General features: G+C 45.5%; 1 protein-coding gene across 2 annotated transcripts in view; it reads right to left on the bottom strand.

Moving 5' to 3' along the window:
• Positions 1–24796, bottom strand: part of Parva (parvin alpha) — a 159162-nt gene that overhangs the window by 41197 nt on the left and 93169 nt on the right. For both annotated transcript variants that reach the window (XM_031387906.1, XM_031387907.1), the window contains exons 2-4: positions 5033–5122; positions 4483–4553; positions 1956–2058 (exon numbers count right to left, since the gene is read on the bottom strand). In XM_031387906.1, coding sequence (XP_031243766.1) covers positions 1956–2058; positions 4483–4553; positions 5033–5122 — 264 coding nt within the window. The remainder of the gene's footprint in view (positions 1–1955; positions 2059–4482; positions 4554–5032; positions 5123–24796) is intronic.

Raw genomic sequence — 24796 nt, 5'->3', positions numbered from 1 at the left:
ATATATGTGCATATATACAGATACATGTTTATACAAGTTAAATATTCCTTTCCTCAAAATTTTCAGACAAATTTTTTTTCCAGGGGCTGGAGAGATGGCTCAGCAGGTAAGAGCACTGATTGCTCTTCCAGAGGTCCTGAGTTCAATTCCCAGCTACCACATGGTGGCTCACAACCATCTGTACAGCTACAGTGTAAATGTATTCACAAAATAAATAAATAAATCTTTAAAAATTTCTTTTTTCAGATTTCAGATATCTATTCTTTTTTTTTAGATTTCAGGATGCTGACACACACACACACACACACACACACACACACACACACACACGGATGACATCTTAGGGATAAAACTTAATTAAGTCCTAAACACAAAATCCTTTAATGGCTCATATATATTTACAGTAGCAATACAAAGCCTAAAGATACTTTTTATTATTGTGGTTAGTATTGCTAGGTAGCCTGCCTGCTCATAAACTCATTATACAGCTGAGGCTGGCCTCAAATGTCCAAGGGTCTTTCTGCCTGAGCCTCCACAGTGCTGGGATTATTAGTATGTGCTACCATGATAAGCTGAAGGTAGTTTAACATACTAGTTCTAGCACACCACCACTGATTGCAACTCATCATGTATGTCAAGTATAGAATTTTCAGATTCTGGGGTACTTTAGATTATATAAAATTGAACCCTCACATTTCCCCCTTAGTTAGATGTAGGGGTCGGGGATAAGCATAGGAGAATCCATAGCCCGGTCTTCTACATGTGACCATAGTGCATATGATGTAAAAGGGAAAGCCCCAAATCCAGAAGGATGAACAATAATGGTATGTCTTTGTAAATGGTGGAAGAAGAAGGGCCTTAGAGACAGACACAAGAGTGAAATATGGGGCCGAACACATGGCATATTAAATAATGTACTGTGGTGGACATAAAATGGGAAAATCAACAGCAAATACAGCCACTTACTTCATCTGTCATGCCCTGTCATGTGAGCCATGTGTGCAGAGGTGTCTGGAGGAGAAGCTACAGACAGTTGTGGGGGTGGGGAGGAGGATCGGATGTCCTGAGGGCTGCGCTAAGTGGTCTGGATGGTGATCAGCAAAAGAGGGCCGCTGGGAGTTTTAGATGAGGGTGGACAGGACCTGTGACTTAACCAGGTCTTGCAGCTAGCAGGCGACAGACCAGAAGAGGTGGGATGAGACGAGGAGATGCAAGCTCAGAAGCTTCTCAACTGTTCAGACAAGTGCAGAGAAGTGACTGAAAATAGCAAAGCTGCAGGATTCAGTAGAGATCTCTGAGCAAGAAGGACATCTTGGCAACACTGTATGGGGAGTTGCTGGCAGTGAGGGGAGGTGTTTCTCTAGACGGGTATACTCAATCCCAAGTGCACCAATGCAGAGATGGCTAAAAGGCAGCCAGACACTGGAATTAGAATCTTGGGCTGGTGTGGGCCCCAGACAAAGAAGATGAGAAAGGAAGCCTATTTCATCTATTATTACCTACCAAAATCATCCCAGAATTCTCCTTTCCCATTGGCCCTAGATTTCCACATGGACACATTGGGGGTGCAATAAGAAGAGCATGTATATGCCTGTGCGAGCGCACACACACATATACACATACTACAGCCACAAAAATCTAAAAGTACAAGGGGCTACTCAAGCACGTGTGCAAGGCCATGAGAGCAGTTTCTGGAGGGTGAGGTGTGGTTTGCATCCCTGTAGTGGGGGCTTCTCATCAACCTAGCTGATGACCCTGGATGGCCAGGGAACAGACCGATGCGGCTCCAAAGGTCTCCCCCACCATTCCATCACATAAAGCTGTGCCCCCAGAAGGCAGTTAAAACCCCCATGTTTCCATCCCACTCTGTCCACCTCTCTGAGGTGGGTCGCTGTGACCTAGGACTGTCTCTCAGCTAAGAGCTAGCCGTCATCCCCAAGTCTCCCCTCTCCTACCGAAGAGCTTCTGCAGGACTTGGCCATCATAGAGATCTTCAGCAAGGTCCTTCACGATGATTCTCTCTCCCACCAATACGTCATTGATCCAGTCAATGAGCACCTACAGAGACAGTGCGGGAGTCAGAGAAGAGCTGCTACACATCTGTTTGGAAACTAGCTTTTGTATGCTAGATAATTAAATTCAGCAGAGCAGGCATGGGATGAGTGTGCAAGTGGTAGGAGTGAGCCCCAGTACCCCTGTGCATTTGCAGAGTGCTCTGGCTAGTTCACTGTGGACTTGACACAAGCTAGAGTCATTTGAGAGAGAGAACCTCAATTGAGAAAATGCCTCCCGATGATCTGGCTGTAAGAAGCCTATAGGATATTTTCTCAATTAGTGATTGAACTGGAAAGGGCCAGGTTCATTATGGGGGGTAACACCTTTGGGCTGGTAGTCCTAGGTTCTATAAGAAAACAGGCTGAGAAAGCCTTGAGGAGAAATGAACAGTGTTTCTCCATCAGTTCTTGCCTCCAGGTTCCTTCCTTGTTTGAGTTCCTGTCCCGACTTCCCTCAGTGATGGACCACCAACTCTAAGCTAAAATAAACCCTTCTCTCCCCAAGTTATTTATGATCTTGGTGTTTTATGACAGTAATAGAAATCCTAACTAAGACAAGACAGGTAGCCTTCCTAGTGTGGGCAGTACTGGTGACTCTGATGACCTTCTCTGTCCCTGCCAGGCCTTCTCCCAAAGGGAAAGGCTTCATATCAGGCAAGAGTATAGACTCTAGCGTTATGCAAATGGGTCAAAACCCAAGCCCCACTTACTGACTTGTGTGTGTACCACTGTCATCTACAACTGTGTGCACATGCCTGCATCCCTCTGATGTCCAAGATATATATGTGCCTGCCCCTCTATGAACTATGGCTGACTCATAGCCTTGTACATGTGCATACTCTTGTCATCTCTGTCATCTATGAGTCTGAGGCAAGCTTGTTACTTTTGTTGAGCCTCTGGTTCTGACCTCTAATACTGTGGACCAAAGTACTCCCTGAGTTAGGTGGCTGAAAAGAATTGCCTATGACAATGGCCAAATCCTGCATGGAAGACAGATCTTCTTAGCATATCAAACACTCTCCCTTTACAGTACTTGGTGAGCTAGTTCCTGTCAGCTGGTCGAGTTGTACCCGCAGTCAGGAAGCAGAGCAAGATGGATGCTGGTGTTCAGCTTGCTTTCTTCTCCTTTTTATTTTGTTTCGGACCTCAGCTCACAGAATAGTGCTGTCCATACCTAGAGTAGGTCTTCCTAAATTAACCTAACTTAGATAATTGCTCACAGGCATGCCCAGAGATTTGTTTGCATGGTTATTCTAATCCCCATCAAGTTGACAATCAAGAGTACCCATCCCAAGGTCCTCCCCAGGTAGAGAGCACACAGGAGTGAGCAGCTATGAATAGATGTTCCCTCACAGCCTTGCTTTTGAGGAGTCTCTGAACAGAAGATGAGAGGGGCTGTCATGAAGACTAGGATTTCATATCCATAGCATGCTGGGCTAGACATTGGGGATATGATGATTCCAAAGAAAGGGAAGTCTCTTACCCCAAAAGGATCACTGGCTAGAAGGCTAGAAGAGAGAGATGGGAGAGGGAGCAAGCACCAGCCTCAAGAGCTAGAACACGTGGAGATGGCACTAACGCTCTAAAGCCAAGGGTCCATTGCTGTACAGAGAGGCTGCATCATTGCAATGGCCATTAGAGAGGCCTTCTTGGAGGAGGTGGTGTGCAGAAGTCAGAGGCAATCCAAATGGAGGGAGGCCTGGAGACAGGGTGTGCTGCAGCTAGAGGCCAGCAGTCCATGTGTCACTACAAAGATTATCTGAGGCTGAAGAGAGAGCCAGAGCTCTCAACTACCATCTGAGGGCTCTGCATGTGACAGGGAACTACAGACAGGCTTTGAGCAGGAAGACACCATAAGTGGACAAAGCACTAGTTATTCACTATTCTGTTTCTAAGTGAGGCTTGGGAACAAAGAGGAGGGTTGTAGATCAGGGGACAAAAAGGAGTTACATGATGGTCAAAGTGCCACATATAACATACAGTCTCCCCCATTCCCCACTCCCTTCCTTATTCCAGGCTATCCTCAAATTCTCTATGTCACTCAGGGTGACCTTGCATTTCTGAATCTTCTGCCTCCACTTTCCAAGTGCTGGGATTACAGGCATGTGCCACTATGGCAGGTTATGCTCTGGTGGGGATGGATCCCAGAGCCGTGTGCATGCTAGGAGAGTACTCTACTAACAGAGCCACATTCCCAGCCCCCAGTTCCATCTCTCTAAAACAGACAATAAACAAATCACGTGGATTCCCAAGACTCAGTTTGTTCACCTGGAGAATGGGGCTAATTTTGACTTTACAAGTTCCTTTGAGGGACTGTGACATGACCTTGCCCTCCTCGCGGTGACCTTTGTTTGGTGCCTTCATGACTTCTGCCAAGGCCAGAAGGCTGTGGGAAAGTCTCCCAGAACCTGTCCTTACTGGTTCTTACCTTCATCAGCTCTTGAAGCTTGGGGTCATTGCGTGAGTTTGGATCGACCATTGTCCGGACTTCATTCTCCTCTGTAAAAGGAAAACAGGGTCTCTGTTGAATGCTGCCTACTGCACAGGGAAGCTTCTCTCACAGAGGTTGAGAGCAGCCTCGGACTAACTGGTGATAGTGCTGGGGAGAAGTAACTGTGAGTGTTCAGCCCCAAGGGAATGCTGAGGAAGAGGGGACAACAATGATGTTCCAGTGTGTAGCCCCATAGCTGTGCATATGTGGGGCAGCATCAGTTAGATTCAGCGGGTCGTTAAAAAGAAGAGAAGGGAGAAGAGACGACATTGAGGATATGGTAGGGGGATTTTGGAGTTAGAGATAAAATAGAAGTGGATACAATCATATTTCGTTACATATATGTATGGAATTCTCAAAGGATAAATTCTTAAAATTAAAAAAAAAATCCTAAAACTAAAAAGAGAGCAAGAAAAAGAAAGGGAGTTTGGTGGGGGTGCCTAAACTGTGGGCACTAAGTTATTCCAGAGACAAGAAGGACAGTTACCCAGCATAGTGTCCTCGGGGTCCAGCTCGAAGGAGATGGGGCTAAGAGGCAGGTTGATGGCATTCATTCCTTCCTCCTGGAACTCGGATACTGAAAGACAAGGAAGAGCCTGATCACATGTCAGGGAAGGCCAGATGGGGTGGAAGAGGACTCTACAACGTTCATGACCAATACTCATGTCCTCCTTCCTCAGTCAGCTCGCAGTTGCTCCCTAGCCTGCCATCCATCCCCCAAGGCTTTTCTAAGATGGTCTATTTGTCCCTTTAATCTCAGCTTTCTGGCTGTCATCCTTCTCGCTTTCCTGAGAAAAGGGGAGTCATAAATGCAGAGATCCATTTTTTCCTAGAGAAGATTCTGGAACAAACAGGAGTAGGGTGAGCACAGCAGCTCATGGAGGCCTCTGTCTTTGGCATCTGTTTGTCTTTCCCCCAGGGCTCATTGTAGACAGGAGGCAGGAGGTCGTCAATTTCAGCTTGTTCCCTCCTAAGCCCTTTCCATGTGCAGTTCAACCATCCTCTGCCTTCCCTGAGACATTCTGTGGATGATCCTCCCTCTCTATCCCCAGCTGCTGTGTGGGAACATCCAAGGTGCCGGGCTCTGGCTTGGGCTTCTCAGCTCTCACGAACTGTGGGGCTAGGTCCCGGCACTTCCAATTTACAGTCCTATATCCTCAGCTGAAAATAAACTTTCAGAGTGTCTGTGTGTGTGTGTGTGTGTGTGTGTGTGCGCGCGCGCGCACAAGTGTATGTGCATGCATTTGTGTTTGTGTGATATGGAGTCAGAGGACAACTTGTAGGAGTAGCTTCTCTCCCTCTATCATATGGGACCCAGGGGTTAAACTTAGGTCAGCAGGCTTGGAGACATGCGCCATTACCCATTGAGCCATCGTGCCAACTTGACTACTAATTTCTTTTCACTTTTCAAAAACTGGAAATCTACAGTACAATTTAGTAAAAGAAATGTTAGAATGGGTTAGTGATCTACAGCCCCACTCCTTCAAATGCATAACCCCAACATTGACCTTGGTGGGGGGAATATTCCTACCCCCAAGTCCAGCAGTGCAGGAAGCACTTGATGTTGACCTTGGGTTCCTCCTCCTTAAAGCTGGACCTCACATCCTCTTACAAGGTCATTTTCTAGGAGGGTGTTGGTCACTGGGAGGTTTGAAGGCACTAACCCAGTGGTAGCAATTAACCTTAATGAAAGCAATGGTCCATCTTTCCATCTTATTTATTTATTACTTTATTGACTCAGTCCTCCCTGGTTGTAGCCTAGACTCTGGAGGACTCTGAAGCACAGGGGGCTACTTACCCACTTGTAGCTAGATAGGGAATGAGTAGGCGGCACCAAGCTAGAGAAGCAGGTGTTATCGTAAGGGGAAACAGACATTAGGAAGTCCCAGGACAGTTGACTCTTATATGTATGTTGTATGAGTGTGTGTGTATGTATGTATGTTGGTGTGCATGCCTTGCATACAGTCCACAGAAGAGGATGTCGGATGTCTTCCTCTGTAGCTCTCTGCTTTATTCCTTTAAGACAGGGTCTCTCATTGAGCCCAAGGCTTCCATCCCCAATGCAGGGGTTCTGGGCAAGTATAGGTATGTTCACTTTATGAGGGCACTGGGGATTCAAACTCAGATCATCAGGCTTATAGAGTGAATGCTCTTACCCACTGAGCCATCTCCTCATTCTTGTGAGCAGCAGGCTTTTAACATTCCTCAGGGCATTTCCCAGCTCCTGTCTCCAAATTCACTCAACTACCCTTCTGTATGATTCTCCATAAAACAGCAGAAAAATACAGGTGACCTCAAACATACACTCTGGGGAACGGACAGACAGTGGAAATGTTTAACTATGGATGTAAGGCTGGGCTTTCTGAAGGCTGAGGCTCCTGCATCTTCTGACTTTTCTGCTTGTCTGTCTGTAGGTCTGTGGGTTTCTACACAGTCATTTCAATTTCAATGAATGAAGCACTCACTTCCATAGCAGCACCAAACACATTTTAAGTCTCAAAGGGTCCTGATGTCTATGGCCCTCACAGCACCATGATGCAACATTTCCCACACGGGAAATCCACTTGTCTGATGTGCTTTTAGGAGGTCCTATTGGCCTACACACTGAGAATGTCCATGTGAAAGGTTCAGCCAGGCCTGATGGATGAACCTTTGTTTACCAGTTTCCTGAGATCTCAAGTTTAGTCATCCAAGACAGAATTTGAGATTCAACAACCTCATGCCCTCTCTCTCTATCCTCCTCCTCTTCAGTAAGAAGTACCACTATTTACACCAAATGTGTCCAACCTGTTGTTCAAGGCTTCTCATAGGTGTTCACCAGCTATATGTAGTTATGGATATGGTCCAACATAGAATTGTAAACATACTTAAAACATGATGAGATATGTGTGTATCTGTATATATATATATATATACACACACATATATATGTATATATGTGTATATATATGCATGTATGTATGTGTGCATATAAGTGTGTTCGTGTGTGTGTGTGTGTGTGTGTGTTTTGGTAACTTGGTTGCATGGTGCTTGAGCATGAATTTAGAAGATGAAAGCTTTGTATAAAAATGCCATGTGAAATAAACATACATATTCTTTCCAAGCACCCTGGTTTACCTAATGGTTCAAGTTGAAATCTGGAGAGCACCCTTGGCCTCTTTTCCCTTCCTGGCAAGCTCTCTAGGCCCCACCCCACCGAGCCGGGGACCCCAGTCCAGCCTTTCCTCACCAACACTCCTCACCCCCAGGCCTGGCTCAAGCCTTGACTCTCCCCCATCTGCCCATCAGAACCAACTCCTACCCAGGTGCTGCTCTCTCTTGAATTTCTCTGCCCCCACCTCCTTGCCACTGTGCAGCCAGAATGCTCTATGAAACGCAAAGGAGCTCATCCAGCCATCCTCCTGGCTTCAACTCTCTTTTAGCCCCTCATCACACACTGGACTCCACTGTGACTTTCCAGGCCTCTGCTCAGTCTTCTGCTGCCCTTAGACTTTCTCCATAGAATTGTCACTACTTGAAGAAAATACTGTAGGTATGTTTCTAACTTTTCTGAAATCAGAATGAAAGCTGGGTAAAGATGTTTGCTTTGTGTGAGACAAGGAGGTCTAGCTGTAACTCAGGCAGGGGCCCCTTAGACCTACTATGCATCTGTTTTGTAACAACAGCTTTCCCCTGAGATCAAAGCTTTCTACCCTGCAGGGAGCTCCTTAAGCGAGAAGATGAACCAACTCAAAATAGCTTCAGGAAGTCCCTGAAACTGACCAGAGTCACTAGGCCACTCCTACCAGAATAAGTTTAAAAAAAAAAAAAAAAGCAAAAAGCTGAGAATCCCCCTGTGGTAGTGTATATGAGAATAACTCCAATAGGCTCATATATTTGAATTCTTAGACATCAGAGAGTGGTCCTACTTAGAAGGATGAGGATTGTGTCCTTGTTGAGTTAAGTATGGTCTTGTTGGAGGAAATATGCCACAGGGGCTTTAGATTTCAAGAGCCCAAGCCAGGCCCAATGCCCCCTTCTCTCTCTTCCTACTATCTGTGGATCTGGATGTAGAATTCTCAGCTACTTCCTCAGTACCATGTTTGCCTAAAGCCCTGAATCCGTAAGCAAGCCCAAAGTAAAAATGCTTTCTCTTGTAAGGGTTGCCATGATCGTGGTGTTTCTTCACAGCAATAGAAAGTGACTAAGACACTCCCTTGGGCAAAGGAGAGCTGAGCTGCAAAGAAGGCTCTGAGACCAGACCAGCTGCCTGGAAGGAGTCAAACCAGTACAGCTGCCTGGAAGAGGTTTAGACCAACTGAGGCATTTAACAGCCTGTTGAGCTGCCTGCAGGCTGTGTGCTTCCAGTTCCCAACTTTGTGAGCTGTCACCCACACTGGGGTGGGCTTCAGTGGTGCAGCTGTCTTTGAGTCACTTCTGTTCCTGCAAGTAGCCCTTCAGCCATATTCCTGTAGATGGCCCCAATAAAACCCACCAAACTGATGGTTCACCAAACTGATTTTTGGTGATAACTGTCTGTACTTTGGACTGTCATGGGTTTTCTATCTGAGGTGAGTAGATGTGTGTATTACGCCTCCCCAGGAAAAGTTTTTCACATAGCAATAGGCAAAGATGACCTTGAACTCTGGAAGCTCTGACCTCTGCCTCTTGGTACTAGGATCAGAAGCATGTATTATCAGCTCTGTGGTTACGTGGTACTGGGGACTGAACCCAGGGCTTTGTGCATGCCAGGAAGCACTCTACCAACTGAGCCTCACTCTAGCCAGGGGACACTTTGTCCTCAGTTTACTATCAGATTCCCAAAGAGGTCAGATAGCACAGTGCTTAGGAAACGCCTAGATTCAAACTCAGGCTCTACCACTTTCTAGCTATGTAACCTTGGACAAACCCATTAATTTCATGTGGCTCAGTTTCCTCATCAACAAAATGGGAGTGAAAATAATATTGCCAACTTCTTAGGTCTATTGGGAAGATAAAATGAGTCCCTAGTCCCTGGTAAGATGATACCTCTAATACTCTCTGTACCTGGCAAGTGTTTACTGACCAAGTAACTCAGACTGCAAAGTCACTCTTTAGGGCACAGGCTAGATGCAGAGGCAGGATCTACCCAAGAAGTTTTAAAAAGGCTTTCATATTGTTGGGGTGGAGGGTGGGGAGGTGGGAGAGTGTTGGGCCAAGATCAATTACACTTTAGTCTAAACTTTAGCCCGACTCTGTGTGCAGTAGTGTGCATTTCTGAGATAGAATTTGTAGCTTGTGTTTGTTTTGTTCTTTCGAGACAGGGTCTTGCCAGGTAGCCCAGGCTGCCCCCAGATTCACTATGTAGCACATGCAGCAATCCTTCTGCCTTGGCCTTCTGGGTGCTGAGATGCCAAGCCTGACCAGTCCACATTTTGTGAAGGAAGAAAATCCACATCTGCCCCAAATGTTGCTAGAGCCAGTGTATAAACACAGCACTCTTTAAATATCTCCTTCTGACTAGAAAGATGATTTTTCCAGCCAGGACGTCTAAAGGTGGGTCTGAATGAGGTCTCCCCTCCGAAAGTATTGTTCAGAACGTTTTCAGAGGAACACAGCTACAGTCAGAACCCCGCCCTCTGGCCTGCCTCTTCAATTCACTCACAGAGACATAACAAGCCCCAGAAGAAAGACTGAGATATGCTTACAATTGGAAATGGGTGTTTGGAAGAAATCATTGGGCAGGAACCCCATTCCAGTTCCATTAACCGCTGACTCAGAGCCAGTTGTTTGTAAAAGCCAATATGCAAACTGCTCAGTCTGCGCCTGGCCCCCGCCCCATGAGGCCCCATTAGCAGCCACTTTCCCAAAACAGCCCGCCTGCTTTGGAAGGTTCCTTTCTATTCAACCCGAACAGGGCCCAGCAGCAGCCTGCTTGCCAGTCCCCGCACTTGGAAAGACAAAGGACTGCGATTGGATTTTCTAGGCGCAGAATCTGAAGATGTTGTTTACTCTAGAATGGTCTGAAGCTCTCTGCAGGCCGGAGGGTGCAGTCTTTAGCCGCCATTAGTCTTAACTTAATAAAAGCTTAACCGACTAACTGAAGGGCAGGCTGCAAAGGCGCAGAGATTGCCTTAGTTCACCCCAAGAAAAGGGGTTTCTTCATCTCATTTTATTTTCTAGAAAATGCCATCTAAAATAGGGTCCAGCTGGCCAGCAGAGGCAGACTTGGGGATTTTGAAGAGGTTGGATTCGAATCCCACTCTGGTTTTTATTAGCTGTAGGACCTGATGTGGCTTCCTGCAGTTAGATCTGAAGCAGTTCTCTCAGAAATGACAACATAGCGGACACATCTGGTTTCCTCCTGTGTTTATCCTTTTGAAAGAATCCCCATTTTAGTCTAGGATCTACCTGCCCCTCCTGGGTCCAGAGTAAGATCCTGATTGCTTCAAGTCAGGAATGATGCTCCCCAGTCCTGCCTCGGAGGACCATACAACTCTAGTCACGGAGCTTTGAGTGGAAATAGTTCTAGGAGATTCTAGGAATAGTTTCCCTCCATTTAAGAAAGAGTCCCATGGAAGCTAAGTTTTTTTTTTCGTCTCTTCTCTCCACCATTGTATCAGGTTATTATGTGTATCTTTGCCATGGCCCTTTTATAGCCAAGAGGTAACATGCTTAAAGAAGCTAACATGCTGAAGTTGACAAGAATGAAGGAAAAGGTGTGTGTGTGTGTGTGTGTGTGTGTGTGTGTGTGTGTTGATATTGGTGAGCCGCTGCCCCTGGAACCACCCCTTACTATGTAAGATGGAAGAGCAAATAGACCAGGGACACTGTCTACCCAATCAGTGCATGGGAATCAGGATTACATGGATAGCATAGTCTGTAATTGATGGCAACTTAACCTCCTCTTTCTCTCTAGAAAGAACAGGACAGCCACAGGACTTGGTGAACCCTAAACTTCTATGCCTGGGAGCCCCAAGAACCCCAGGAGAGAAACAAGTATGGAAAAAAGAATAGAGAAAGGTTTCTAAAGGTGAAAGAGGGTTGTGGGTGGAGCTTGGCTGGTGGGTTGGCAACACACCATGGCAACACAACATGGTTGCCTGGCACACATGAAGCCCTGGGTTCCATCTCTGGGAAGGGGTGCACACAGCAACCCCAGCCCTGGGGAAGGGGAGGCAAGAGGATCAGAAGTTCAAGACCATATATAGTAAGTTTCAGGCTCCCTGTGCAGGATCCCTAATTATATTCAATCAGCTGAGAAGCATCACTGAGAAATATCTCCACCTCTGGAGCCTGAAGACATGCCTTGGCTCCCAGGAGTGGAGAAGACAGGCCCAGGGGAAGCATGGGACCAATGTGTTGCACTCTAGGTGCCAGATGGGAACCAGAGGAACTGGTATGAAATGAGGCTGATTTTGAGGCGGAACACTGGGACATGGAGGGGTTCCTAGCAAAAGGGACATTTGAACAGGACTTTGAAACACCTACATTGTCATTCAAAACGGGTAGATCCCCTGCAAAGCACCTATGTGTGAAAATAGGGAAGTTTGGGGAAACAGGGTAGGAGGTGAGACAGTGGCGACAACGACAACACTGAACATTATGTTGGAGTGAGCATGTTCAAGGAAGGGAAACAAGGGAGTGGCAGAGATGTGGATGGGCCAGAGTTTTAGAGCCTTGGGCTCAGTCTTACGGAGGAGACAGAGGGAGTGTGACAAGGCTGCAGGGGTGCCATTATCACTGCACAAGCTGACCGCCCTCCCATACACTGGAAAGAACACCTGAGATTTGAAACTAAAAGTAGTGCCACTCCAATAGCATAAAAATGTAACACTTGGGAGAAACCAAACTAAATGTGAAGAGGATCAACATGTGGGCAATATAAACCTCTCAGTCAAAACCATAGGAAGCTATTTCCTTGTCATTGACAAACTTATCCTGAGGTTCACATGCAAAGGCAGTACAGATACTGACTATAGACTTCAAGACACTAGTAAAGCTATTGTAGTCAAAACAGGATGGCATTGATAATAGCTTAATGACACAGAACAGAGAACTCAGAAAGAACCAAACAGCATCTCATGGATCCCTGGCTAACCTTGAATTTATTATACAGTTGAGGGTGGTCTTGAACTCCTGATCCTCCTGCCTCCACCTCCTAAGTTCTGGGCTTATAGGGTGTGTGTTTCATCATACTTGATTTATGTAGTGCTAGGGATGGAATGCAGGGGTTTGTGCATGCTAAGCAAACACTCTATACACTGAACTCCATCCGGGCAACCTCAAGCTTCTCTTGAGTACACAAAGGCAAATCCATACAGAATACACAGTCTTTTAAACAAAGGACCCTAAAGGGATTGGATGTCCAGAAGCAGAAAAGTCAACAAGACACAGATTATAAACCCTTCCCCAAACTTGAAATAACTGTAGACCTAAATCTAAAGTATAACACCGTAGCCTCTCTGCACCCCTCTGCAAAAGAGGGGGGCACACTGACCTTGGGTATGGCAATACATTTTTAAGATAAAAACAATAAAAGGAAAGTCTATAAAAGAAATCTATTGAACCTTATTAAAACATTTACTCTCTGCAGGATACTGCTAACGCATAAGAAGGGGCTGGAGAGATGATTCAGTGGATACAGTGGTTGTTGTGCAGCCTGAGGACCTGAGGTTGAATCCCTAGCACCTACATAGTAAGACTCATCTGTAATTCAGTGTTCCTATGGGGAGATTTTAAGTAGAGATGGGGAGTTCCTAGAAACTCGTTAGCAGCTAGCTTGGCATACACAGTGACAAAATGACAAACATATCCTGTGTCAAACAAGGTACAAGGTGAGGACTGACACCAGAGGTTGTCCTGTAAACACACATGAACGCACATATACATGAATGAGCTCAAACATACACATGTATAGTATGAATTCATATACATATATACACATACACACACACACAAATACATGAGAATGGATAATTCAAACTTGAAATAATTTGAGCAAAAAAATTATATTGGATTATAAGCAAAGGCATAAAATAAATATCTAGGCATCCATTCTGATATAAACAACTGAATAAATTAATAGAGGCAGAATTTGTTGTACAATCCCAGGTAACTTCTGGGCTTAGTGGCACTTATCTTTAATCCCAGGACTTTGGAGGCAGAGGAGTGGCAACTATAAGTGTGGGAACTGGGGGTGGGATATGAGGAAACTGTACATTTCTACAAACTTTCTGTGACTCTAAAACTATGCCAAATTTCAAAAAGCTAATATGAATTTACAAGCTGTGCTGGCTAGTTTAATGTCAACTTGACAGAGCAGAGTCATTTGAAAGGAGGGAACCTCAATTGAGAAAATGCCTCCATAAGATCCAGCTGTAGGGTATTTTCTTAGTGATATGGGAAGATCCAGCCTATTATGGGTGGTGCCATCCCTGGGCTGAGTTCTATAAAAAAGCAATTCAGTAAGCAGCACGCCTCTGTGGCCTCTGCATCAGCTCCTGTCTCTAGGTTCCTGCCCTGTATGAGTTCCTGTCCTGACTTCCTTACATGATGAACAACAGTGTTATGGAAGTGTGAGCCAAATAAACCCTTTCCTTCCCAAGTTGCTTTGGTCATGGTGTTTCAACAAAGCAATAGTAACCCTAAGATACTACTAGTATAGAAAAATATACACCATTCATGGGATGAAGATAGAAAGAAAGAAATCTATAATTGTATGGGACACATAGGTTTCCTTCCTTCTCCGGGAAGATCATGGTGACCTTTTCATTCTGAATAGAGTTTTCTAGCTGTATCTGTACAAAAGACAATACACCAAGATTATCACAAAAATCCCACAACAAGGGCTATACTCATTATGATCCAAGAGACCAAGAAGCCAGGCAGAAAGCCCACAATCCAGGGCTGTGATGTAATGGCCTAACTTCACTGCCAGCTTGACTGGATTTAAAATCACCATGGAGACACACCTCTGGGTGTTTCCAGATAGGTTTAACTGTGGAGGGAAGATCCACCCTAATGTTGACAGCACCACCCCCTGCGCTTTGGGGGGGCCCAGACTGAATGAATACAAAGGAAAAGGGGACATGGGAAGCTGATTTCCAGACTTCATCTCTGCTCCCTGTACTCATGTTCAAGCCACTGAGCCTTTCCTGCACCTTCAACTGTGAGCAGAATACCTTCCTTGAGTTGCTTGCCAGGAGAAAGCAACCAATAGAATGGCTGCTGCAGGGAAAATGAAGAGCTTCCTCTTTGCTTAAGGATGCTTAAGGGACTACTTTCACTCTCTAGGAAAGGAGTGGGTGGGTCTCACTGAAGGCTCATGGTCCCTGATGCAGGTTTTTGTGTTCAGAGTTTCTGGACTAGTTTTCCGTTGCAGCATAAGCAAACAGCTAGAAGCTTGGCGGCTTACAGCAAGAGCTGTAAGTTAGAAGACCAATGTGGGTCTCACTGGGTTAAAGTGGAGACATCAGCAGGCCTGCATGCTTCTGTGGGACTCTAAGGAAATTCTATGTTCTCACCCCTTTGCTTACATTACTTGTCTTTTGGTTCTTTCACACCATCTCCAAAGCCAGAACTGGCAGGAAGGGGTGGATTTTTTGGTTGCATCCCTCTGACCCGTCTTCTGTCTCCCTCATTTACTTTCAATTACTTTGTGCTTCCGCTAGGTCTACCTGGGTAATCCAGCATGGACTCCCCACTTAAATCCAAACCACAATCTTTAATCCCTCCTTTTCACATAAAGCACTTGTTCAAAGATCTCGAGGGAGTCAGGGCCTGAGGATCTCTGGAAAGACCAGACTGTCTACACTGGCTTTTCCTATGGATCAAGGAGATTCTCTTCTCCCCTTGCCTTTCCTTCCAACATATGGGTTCAGCTTCCTCTTTGGGAGGTTGCCAAAGGAAAATGCAAAGCCCTGGCCCTGCCCATTCAGCCTCTCAAGCAAGGGAAGCTCTATTATTTTCAACAACAACAAAAAATGATACTTGCTTTCACAACTATCATAGATGAGGCAGAAGCCAATACTTGGTGACCTTAACTCAATGCCAGAGTAGAATCACATACTCCTATCCTCTATATAACTATCTAATCACAAAGGTCTCACATCAGGTCCTGAGCGCACACACACACACACACACACACACACACACACACACTCACACACACACTCACACACACACTCACTCACCCTAAAAAACAAAAACAAAAAAAAACATAGGGCGAGACTGGCACTGTGACAGGAAGGATCCATAGTCTTTCGTCTTAAATTTTCCAGCAGTTTTTAATTCGGTTGGCTTTGTAGCTGCTGCAGAGTTGGAAGGTAGCCAAGTAATGACCCAGGGCATGATTTTATTGTTCTGCCCAGCACGTGGTACAGCTGCCCTCCAATTGCTGACAAGCTTAGAGGGAGAGGGCAGAACACAACTACTGGTTGGTTCCAGGCAGTCAAAAATGGAAACGTTTGTTGAGGTCTTAAGTGAGCCCTGGGAGTTCAATTTAAATAGGATAAGGCAAGGAGGAGCCAGGGGAACAACACATCAGTGGGATTTGTTTGTTCCATACAGTGGCCTGTCGTTTCTTTAGACTGAGAACCACATGTCTGCCTTGCCTTTAAAGTGTACCCAGGGCTGGTGAAATAGTTCAGCAAGTAAAAGTGCTTGCTGCCAAGCCTGATGACATGAGTTCAATCCCCAGGACCCACTTCAGCAAGTTGTCTTTTGACTTCTACACACACACACACACACACACACACACACACACACACACACACTGGCATTCTCCAGCTCGCACACACACACATATTTATTTAAGGGAGCTGTAGCTGCTGGACATTTGGGGAGTTTCCAGATTTGAGGGAGCAGTAGCAGGGTCTGTCAACTAGAGAGAGGGAGTTGACACAATGCTTGTCTAACATCCATGAGAACCTGTGCTTGACCCCTAGTACTGTGTTAGTCAGGCCTGGGTACAGATCTATAACCCCAGCACTCAGGAGCATGAGACTCAGGCATTGCCATCCTTGATTACATACTGAGTGTGAGGTCAGCCTGGCCCACATGAGACCCTGATGTGAAAGGGGGCGGGGGTCAGATGCTGGACCAAGGACCGTAAGAGGTGATAATCTCCTCCCTCATATGTCACAGTTTATCCTCACCAGATAGCAGGAAATGAAACTGTGAATGATACCACAGAAGCTGTTGGGATTAACAGTCAGAGGTCTTGTAGAAAACACCTCTTAGAGACTTCCCATCAGCCCAGACCCCAACCCCAACTGTCTTCTCATTGTCAGGCACAGGCTATGGGGCTCCAGGAGCTAGACCCTGGCAGAAAAGTAGAGGGATTTAACTACACCGAGACCTACACTGCTTCCTGCAGGTGAGCCAACAGGGCTGCTGTGGGTAGCTGCGAGGTGTGAGGTACAAACTTACTGTACCCATGGCTCAAGACCTCTCACCTCCCAAGACAGTCTCCCAAAATATTGGTGAGAGAAAAGAGTATATTTTTAGGAAGAAATTTGAGTAGGGTGCATTTTTTTTTCTCTCCAAGTACAAATAAGTACAAAAATAAGGAACAGACTAGACCTGAAGCTGAACCCTGCTCTTTATGTTTTGACACTAGGCCTATGCCATTTCTGAACTCTGGCTCCATGGCATGACCACATGGGAGCTTCTAAGGCTGTCCTAACCTTACCCTGGCTGATCTGAGAATGCCAAGTTAAATTAAGTAGGCAGCTTGCTCTCATCAGAGTCTTGCAACCTCTTGAGGAAGCTTCTGAGGGTGGAGAGGGAGTCCAGGCCCTGTGCTGGCTGCTTCCCAAATAACAGTTTCCCCTTTATGATCCTCTGGGGAACAGAGCTGAAGTACAGAGCTAGTTCAGCCCATTGTCACAACTGCAGGGCCACCTGATGTCTGATGGAACAACAAAATATATATGATGATTACCTTTAACTGTCAACCTGACCCAAACAGACTCACTTGGGAAGAGTCTCAATGAGGGATTGCCCACGTTGGGTTGACCTGTGGGCATGTCTGTGCAAGACTGGCTTAATAATTATAACTATTAGGGGGAAGACTCAGACCACTGTGGGCAGCATCATTCCTTAGGCAGGGGATTCTTGAACTGGGTAAGAGTGGAAATCTATAACTGAACACAAGCAAGTGAGCTATCATGAGTGCATTTATTTCTTTCTGTTCTAGACTATAACCTACAATTCTGAAAAGAGAGAAAAGAGAAGAGAAAAGAAAAGAACCCCTTTCTCCTCTAAAGTTGCTTTTTGTCAGGGTATTTGTTGTTGTTGTTGTTGTTTATTTGTTTTGTTTTGTTTTTTTAATCACAGGGACAGAAATGAAGCTAGGACAGGAGGCACTGAACATCTGCTCATCCCTTTCTCCTGTCTTCAATGGCTGTACACAGATATGATGCACATTTCTCTAAGAGAGAACAAACCCTTGGCCTGGAAGCTCACAGCAATGTACACCCCAAGTCTAGGGTGCCAAGGGCTGCCCTGGAAGAACTCCAAGCAGTATGAGAACACTAGCATGTCCAGAAAGGACCAGATGGGGAAGAGGAATGGACTTCACAATAAAAGTGGCATCAGATCTTTTTGTCCTCAGAGGTCCCTTTTCCCATCCATCTTGCCCAGCAGTGTGCAATTACACACCTGTGTGCATATCTGAAGAACACCTGTATCTCCCATGATTCCAAAAGGCCCAAGGATCATCCACCAGCATCTGCCAGCATCCGACACACAATGAATGCTTAACATGCATTTGCTGAATGAGTGAACAGGATGGCAATGTGGGCCACTGGGCTGCTCTCCCCGTCCAGCAGAGACCCACAGCCAAATAAACAGCTCGACTTTTTACACCAGTATTAATCCCTCGAAGCTCTGGATTTCCAGAGGGGACTGGAAGGGATAAAGGACCAAAGCATCCATGGAGGAGCAGAGTTGGTGATATATGCTTGTCCAGAAAATGGGAGTTCAGAAAATCTGGTGTGAGGCAATTGTACTTATCATTTTAGACTCCCTTGGTGCTAGATAAAGTCCTGTCCAGACCTGAAAATTCATGGAGCATGGCACCAGAAATGGCACAGGCTGCCAGTCTCTGCACCACGAGAGTCATCACAGCTCCCTGGTTATTTATCTTTTTTTTTTTTTTCAAAACCAGCAACCCATGTTGACAGCAAATCTGTACAGAAAAATCTATTAAAAGAAATTGTGGTGAGTCGAACTGCTTTAACTGTCTGCCGTTCTGCTGATTGCAGGCCGTGCACCTCCCCTGAGCCTGCCTTCTGTACAACCTTCCATTTGATTCAATTCAATGGATAATTACGGAGTCTCAACTCTGTGCAAGGCAATGCACTGGGAACCTCATTCCAGTAGCATCTTCCAAGCACAGGGTGTGATTTAACTTAGAGACAGAAATGAGCACATACAAAGAAGTGCAGAGCAGTAAAGGGCAGAGGATATTACATTACAAAGACCATTTCAAAGACACTTACGGTGAACCTGTGTGAGCGGGCGTGGGATAGCTGGTACCACACATTATGCATCCATTCTAACACACACTTAGCGTCTGTGGTGAGCAATGTTCCTGGGTCACAGCGATGGTCAATCTTGACTAGATTTATAATCACTGTGGAAACATACCTCTGGTTGTGTCTCTGAGAGTATTTCCAGGAAGGCTTAACTGAGAGGATCTACCCTAAGTGTAGAAGTACAATCTTGCAGATTGGGGTGCAAGGATGAATGAAAAAGAGAAACTACAGCATTCTCTCAGTGCTTTCTGGATGGATAAAATGTGACCAGCTACCTTCCGTGCTACGAAGGGCCATAGCTCAGGCTGTGAGTCAAAGGAAACTCTTCCTTCCTTACGAGGCTTTTGTCATAGCACCAAAGAGTAACTCATACAGCCACAGCTACATCTGCAGTGAAGAAAACAAAGGAAAAACTGTCCCCATCTGCTCACATGGAAGCCGTGATTAGAGCATCTTAGAGGATGAGGCACTTCAGTGGTTTCAGGAATTCACTAGGGGCTGAGGAGATGAGACGGGACAGGCCGGAGGCTGGCACAACCATGCGTGTCATCACAGAATGAAGTCAGGATCACACAAGCCAGAACCGGCAATATGTAGGTTTAGCCCTGAAAACAGTGCCCAGCCCATTGATAAACAAAAACAGCTTGGTAGGTTTGAAGGGTAATTCCGAAAGGTTCTCCAGAGGCTGGGGACACAGCTCTATTGGTAAATTTCTAGCCAAGCAAGGATGAAGATCTGAGTTTGATCTCCAGCATCCTCAGAAAAGGCTTGCATGGTGGCTTGTACTTGTAATCCCAATGCTAGAGAGGTGTACACAGGTGGATCCCTGGGGCTTGCTGGCTGGCCAGCCAACTTAGCTGAATCATGAGTTCCCAGAAAGCCAGGAACCTTCGTAAATAAAAACAGCAAGATGGGGAGCGAGTGAGGAACACATCCAAGGTTTACCCCTGGCCTCTACATGCACATGTATTTGCACATACATAGACACATAGACACATACACAGACACACACACACACACACACACACACACAGACACACACAGAGACACACACAGAGACACACACAGACACACACACACACACATACACACACACACACACATGAGGGGTGGGGAGTAAGAGGGCAAGAGATACTTCCAGTGAATCCAGCCAAGTAGAAGTCTAGTCTAGGAGTGAGTTCCAGGACAGCCAGGGCTATACAGAGAAACCCTGTCTCAAAAAACAAAACAAAACAAAAAAAGGAGTCTAGTCTAGGACACATGCTCCCATGATAAGGTAGACTGAGTTAGTCTGGCCTTTGGAAACAACAGACCCTGGATGAATCCTCTTGACTGACTCCCTTTCCAAAACAGAAATCCTATCGCTTAGCTCACAGGTTGGTAACGAGCTACCATGACATAACACATTTAAAAAGGCCCAGCACATTAGAACCTCCCTCCCTGAGCTCTCAGTGCCTGCTCATTTACCTTTTCACCACCTCTCCACAGTGTGTGCCTAGCAATGGGTGACCACTAGGAGAGACAGAGAGGCTTGCCAGAGATGATCTAAAAGGCTAAGAATGCCTGGGAGAGCCATCTGCGCTCGAAAACCAAGAGAGAGGAGACTGTAAGAAAGGACTACCAATTGTCTTGGGTGGACTGTGACAGGATGAGGAAGGGGCAGGCTCACACAAAGGCTTCACAATGCAGAAAGATGCTTGGGGCAAGTAGCACAGTGGAGCACTCAGACATGGAGTGAAGGGCCATACGGTGGCTGTGACTGAAGTCTGGAGGGAGGATGCTCAAGGAAAAAGAAGACAGCATGGTGAAAGCAGAGGGGAGAAGGCTGAGGTGGCTGTCATGGAAACTGGTACCACTGCTAGTTGTGGCCATGGTTTGGCTGAATTTTTGAAAGTGGGCAAATGATATCCAGTGGCTATAGCATTTGGTCTGTGATATCTCAAGATCAATGCCACTGAGAGAAGGGGCTGGCTCTAGGTCTGAGCATATTCAGACCAGAGACACGGGATGAGCCTGGGACATCTGACTTGTGGAAGCCCATCAGCTATGGGCTTCTATCAGCTATAGAAGTATCAGTCAGGCTTTGGCTGGCCAAAGGCAGGAAACTTAAAGACAGAGATAGTAATGGACTGAAATAGATCAACTACATGTAAACCCAAGGATTAATAATGGAATAATAATAATAATAATAATAATAATAATAACCACCTAGGGAACTAGGGAGGTGGCTTAGTTGGGAAAGTGCCTCCTGTGCAAGAATGAGGACCTGAGTTCAATACCCAGCACTACTGCAAAAGTCAGGGTGTGGCAACTATTCTTGTGATCCCAGTGTGAAGTGGAGACAGAAGGATGTCTGGGGCTCACTGGCCAGCCCGTCCCTATGAGTCAGTGAGTTGCAGGCCTCAGTGAGAGACCCTGTCTCAAAAAAGAAACACAATGCTGGGGCTCTACCTCCAGCTCTGGGTAAATTTATAAACAGTTTCAGCTAACTAATGATGGCCCAATGCCCCAATAGGCCAGCTATCTAAAGAATAACCACCAGTGGCTCCCCACATGACAAAAAGAGAGGCAAGGAGAAGTAAGGCTTCCCATATCCCTTCAGAGACAAGCTATGCTGACCCCACCCCTAACAGCAGGCTTTGGAAATGCAGGGGCCAGATGAATAAGTTCAATCATACCACCACCATCCAATCAGCAGACTCCAGACTGTTAGAAACTCTATGGGTTTCTCCAGAAAAACAAACAAACAAAACAAACAAACAAACAAAAAACCAAAAAACTTTGCAAAGACTCAAAAGTACATGAGCAGGGAGCCACCAATTCCAGCATGGTTTCTGTTGTTGTCATCTTAGATATTGATTCCAGCATGCTGGAAAAGTAATTACTAAATGATCAAAATTTGGAAAATGAAAGGCTGAAAATGTTAAGAAATTGATTTTTTTCCTTATGTAATTTTTAAAATAAAAAATCCTTCTATAATGAAATTAATCAATTTTATGGTACCCTGAAATATAAATTTTAAATACTGAAAAACTATACCTAGGGCTGGAGAGATGGCTCAGTGGTTAAGAGCACTGTCTGTTCTTTCAGAGGTCCTGAGTTCAATTCCCAGCAACCACATGGTGGCTCACAATCATCTGTAATGGGATCTTATGTTCTCTTCTGGTGTCTGAGGAGAGCGACAGTGTACTAACATAAAATAAATAAATCTTAAAAAAAAAAAGAAAGAAAAACAATACCTAAATAAATGGTAAAAGTTTTAAAGCCTTTATGCATAATACATAAAAAATATTACTATTATTATATCTGGGATTTAATCCAAATTAACTTTCCAGTGGAGATGAGAGATCAGGTAAGAAGTATCAAGATTAAGATTGGCTGAGGAGTGATGGCACACACCTTTAATCTCAGGATTCAGGAGGCAGAGGCAGGTGGATCTCTGTGAGTTCGAGGCCAGCCTGGGGTACAGAGTGAGTTCCAGGACATCCAGAGCTATACAGTGAAACCCTGTCTCAAAAAGCAAAGTAAAGATCATTGGTTCATTGGTGAATTGATTGACAGACTAACCTGGCAGGGGTGGGGGTGGGGGAAAGAACCATACTATCCTTTCTACCTTTGTGTGCATTAGAAGTTTTACATTGTCAATTATTTTTGTTTTCAGTAATTTCTCAATTAAAAAGATGTTCTGTCTGCTTGAGACAAAGCCTTATTATGTAACTACATCTAGTCTCAAAGTCTCTGCCATTTTCCTACCTCAGCTCTCCCACAGCTGGGATTGTAGCCATTCACCATCATACCTAGGTCTTTTTTATCTTTCTTTTTAATGGTCTTTTGGAGTGATGAGCAGAAGTAAGCCAAGGGCTTGTTTTCAAAAATAAGGAGGCAGATGAGAGCATGCCACTTGCCACACCCGAGATAATGCCAGGCTGAAAAAGAAATCTGGGAAATGGCTCAGCACTGAGACTGGGGTTCAGATCCCAGTGCTTCAGAGACACGACAGGGGCTTCCTGGAGCAAGCAATCTAGGTACACTAGACAAAGCAGTGAGCTCTGGGTTCCAGTGAGAGATGCTGCCTCAGTAGTGAGTTGGAGAGCAATCAACATCTTTAGGTATGTTGAGCACCCCACACATGCACACACATACCACAATGAAAGAAATGCAACTAATATAGCAAGCAGCAGTGCTAATCTTTTCATATAATGACTTCCCAAATACATAATATATACCCATTAGTGTACTTAAGAGAAGCTAAGAAATATATCAAATGCAATTTAAAGTTTAAAATGTTTTTTAAGGTTTTAAAATATATTTACTTGTGTGTGTGTATGTGTGTGCGCACGCACACAAATATGTGTGTACATGTGGTGTGTGTAGATGCCAGAGGACAACGTGTAGGAGTTGGTTCTCTCCTTCCATCATGTGGTTCCTGGGATTAAACTCAGGATATCAAGCTTGGCAGCAGGCACCTTTACCAGCCAACCCATCTCACCAGCCCAAGTACAATTTTGAGGAAGAAAGAAATTATAGATAACTGGCAAATACTTAAGAAATACTTCTCTTCACTGCTCTCTAAGGATACCCTGGGAAAACAACATCAAAGTGCCACCTATTGGTGGTGGGGTGGCCCTTCTCACCACCTTCTTTCCCTTTGTATCTGGCCCAGGGCTATCCCAACCCCAGGGTGACACTTGTCCTGCCCAGGGAGGGATCTCTGGGACTTAGATATGGACTCCACATCTCCCATCTCCTCTTTTCTCCCAAAGCAGTCATTCTCTCTGGTTGGAACTTTCAGCACAAATGGCTTACTAGAAGGGTGAATGGTGACTTCATACATGATAGAATTCATCAGTGACAGAAGCAAAGAGAACCCCAAGGGAGCCAGTATTCTCCTACACATCTTTACGGAGGACAGGAAGACCTCCTGGATTTTCCTTAACCATGGTCTTCCAGAACTCAGATCAAGAAACTCAAATGGATACAACCTGCCAAACATCCTAGGAGGCATTTCAGCCCAGCCACAGACCCACATGTGAGTTTCCAAGCCCTGTTTTTACCATAGATGGGAGGTGAGTGGAAAATCTTGCCAATGACTCTATACACCCATCAATCAAACTCACAGAGCACCTGTTGGAATTGAGTCATACTAAACCAGGTGGGAGAATCTCATGGAAAGCTCTCCAGAATGAGATCCTTGTGTTCTTTATGCTCCTGCCACCAGAGACAATCAAGACACTTGCTCTGCCCCAGCTATGGAGGAGAGCTGTCAGACAGATCCTGGGAAAAGCAGTTAGCAGAAAACAGCTCATAGAAAGGTACACATTTCTCTGTGCAGTGCCAAAATCCAAGCTTAATTTAGGAGTGGAGGATGAATGTGGCCCAATTAGGTATTGATTTCCTTGCGTAAGTCCTGTACCCCGTTTACTTATCTATTTATCTCCCTTCCTACCCCTCCAAATTATCCCTAACAGAAATCCCTGCGTACATACATGCACATCCTTCAAGAGTAAGAGGGAGTGGTCTTCATCTTCCAGAAGCCCAAAGAGGAGCTGGGCAAGGCACTCCTGACAGATTTGCCCCCACCTACCATGTTCAACTCTGTCCATGTTTGGTCCTACCTTTAGGGCAAAGTGCCCCGCAGCCCATGGTCTAAGACTGCAGCCACAATCATCGTCTCTTCTGTGCGGCTGCCCTCTCTCTGTGGGGTCCCCTGTGTCTGCTTTCAGGACAGTCTTCTGATATGTGAAGGTCTG

Source organism: Mastomys coucha, unplaced genomic scaffold (genome assembly GCF_008632895.1).
Source record: "Mastomys coucha isolate ucsf_1 unplaced genomic scaffold, UCSF_Mcou_1 pScaffold21, whole genome shotgun sequence".
Lineage (NCBI taxonomy): Eukaryota > Metazoa > Chordata > Mammalia > Rodentia > Muridae > Mastomys > Mastomys coucha.
Note: the sequence above shows the minus strand (reverse complement) of the source record. Positions and strands in the feature narration are given on the sequence as shown.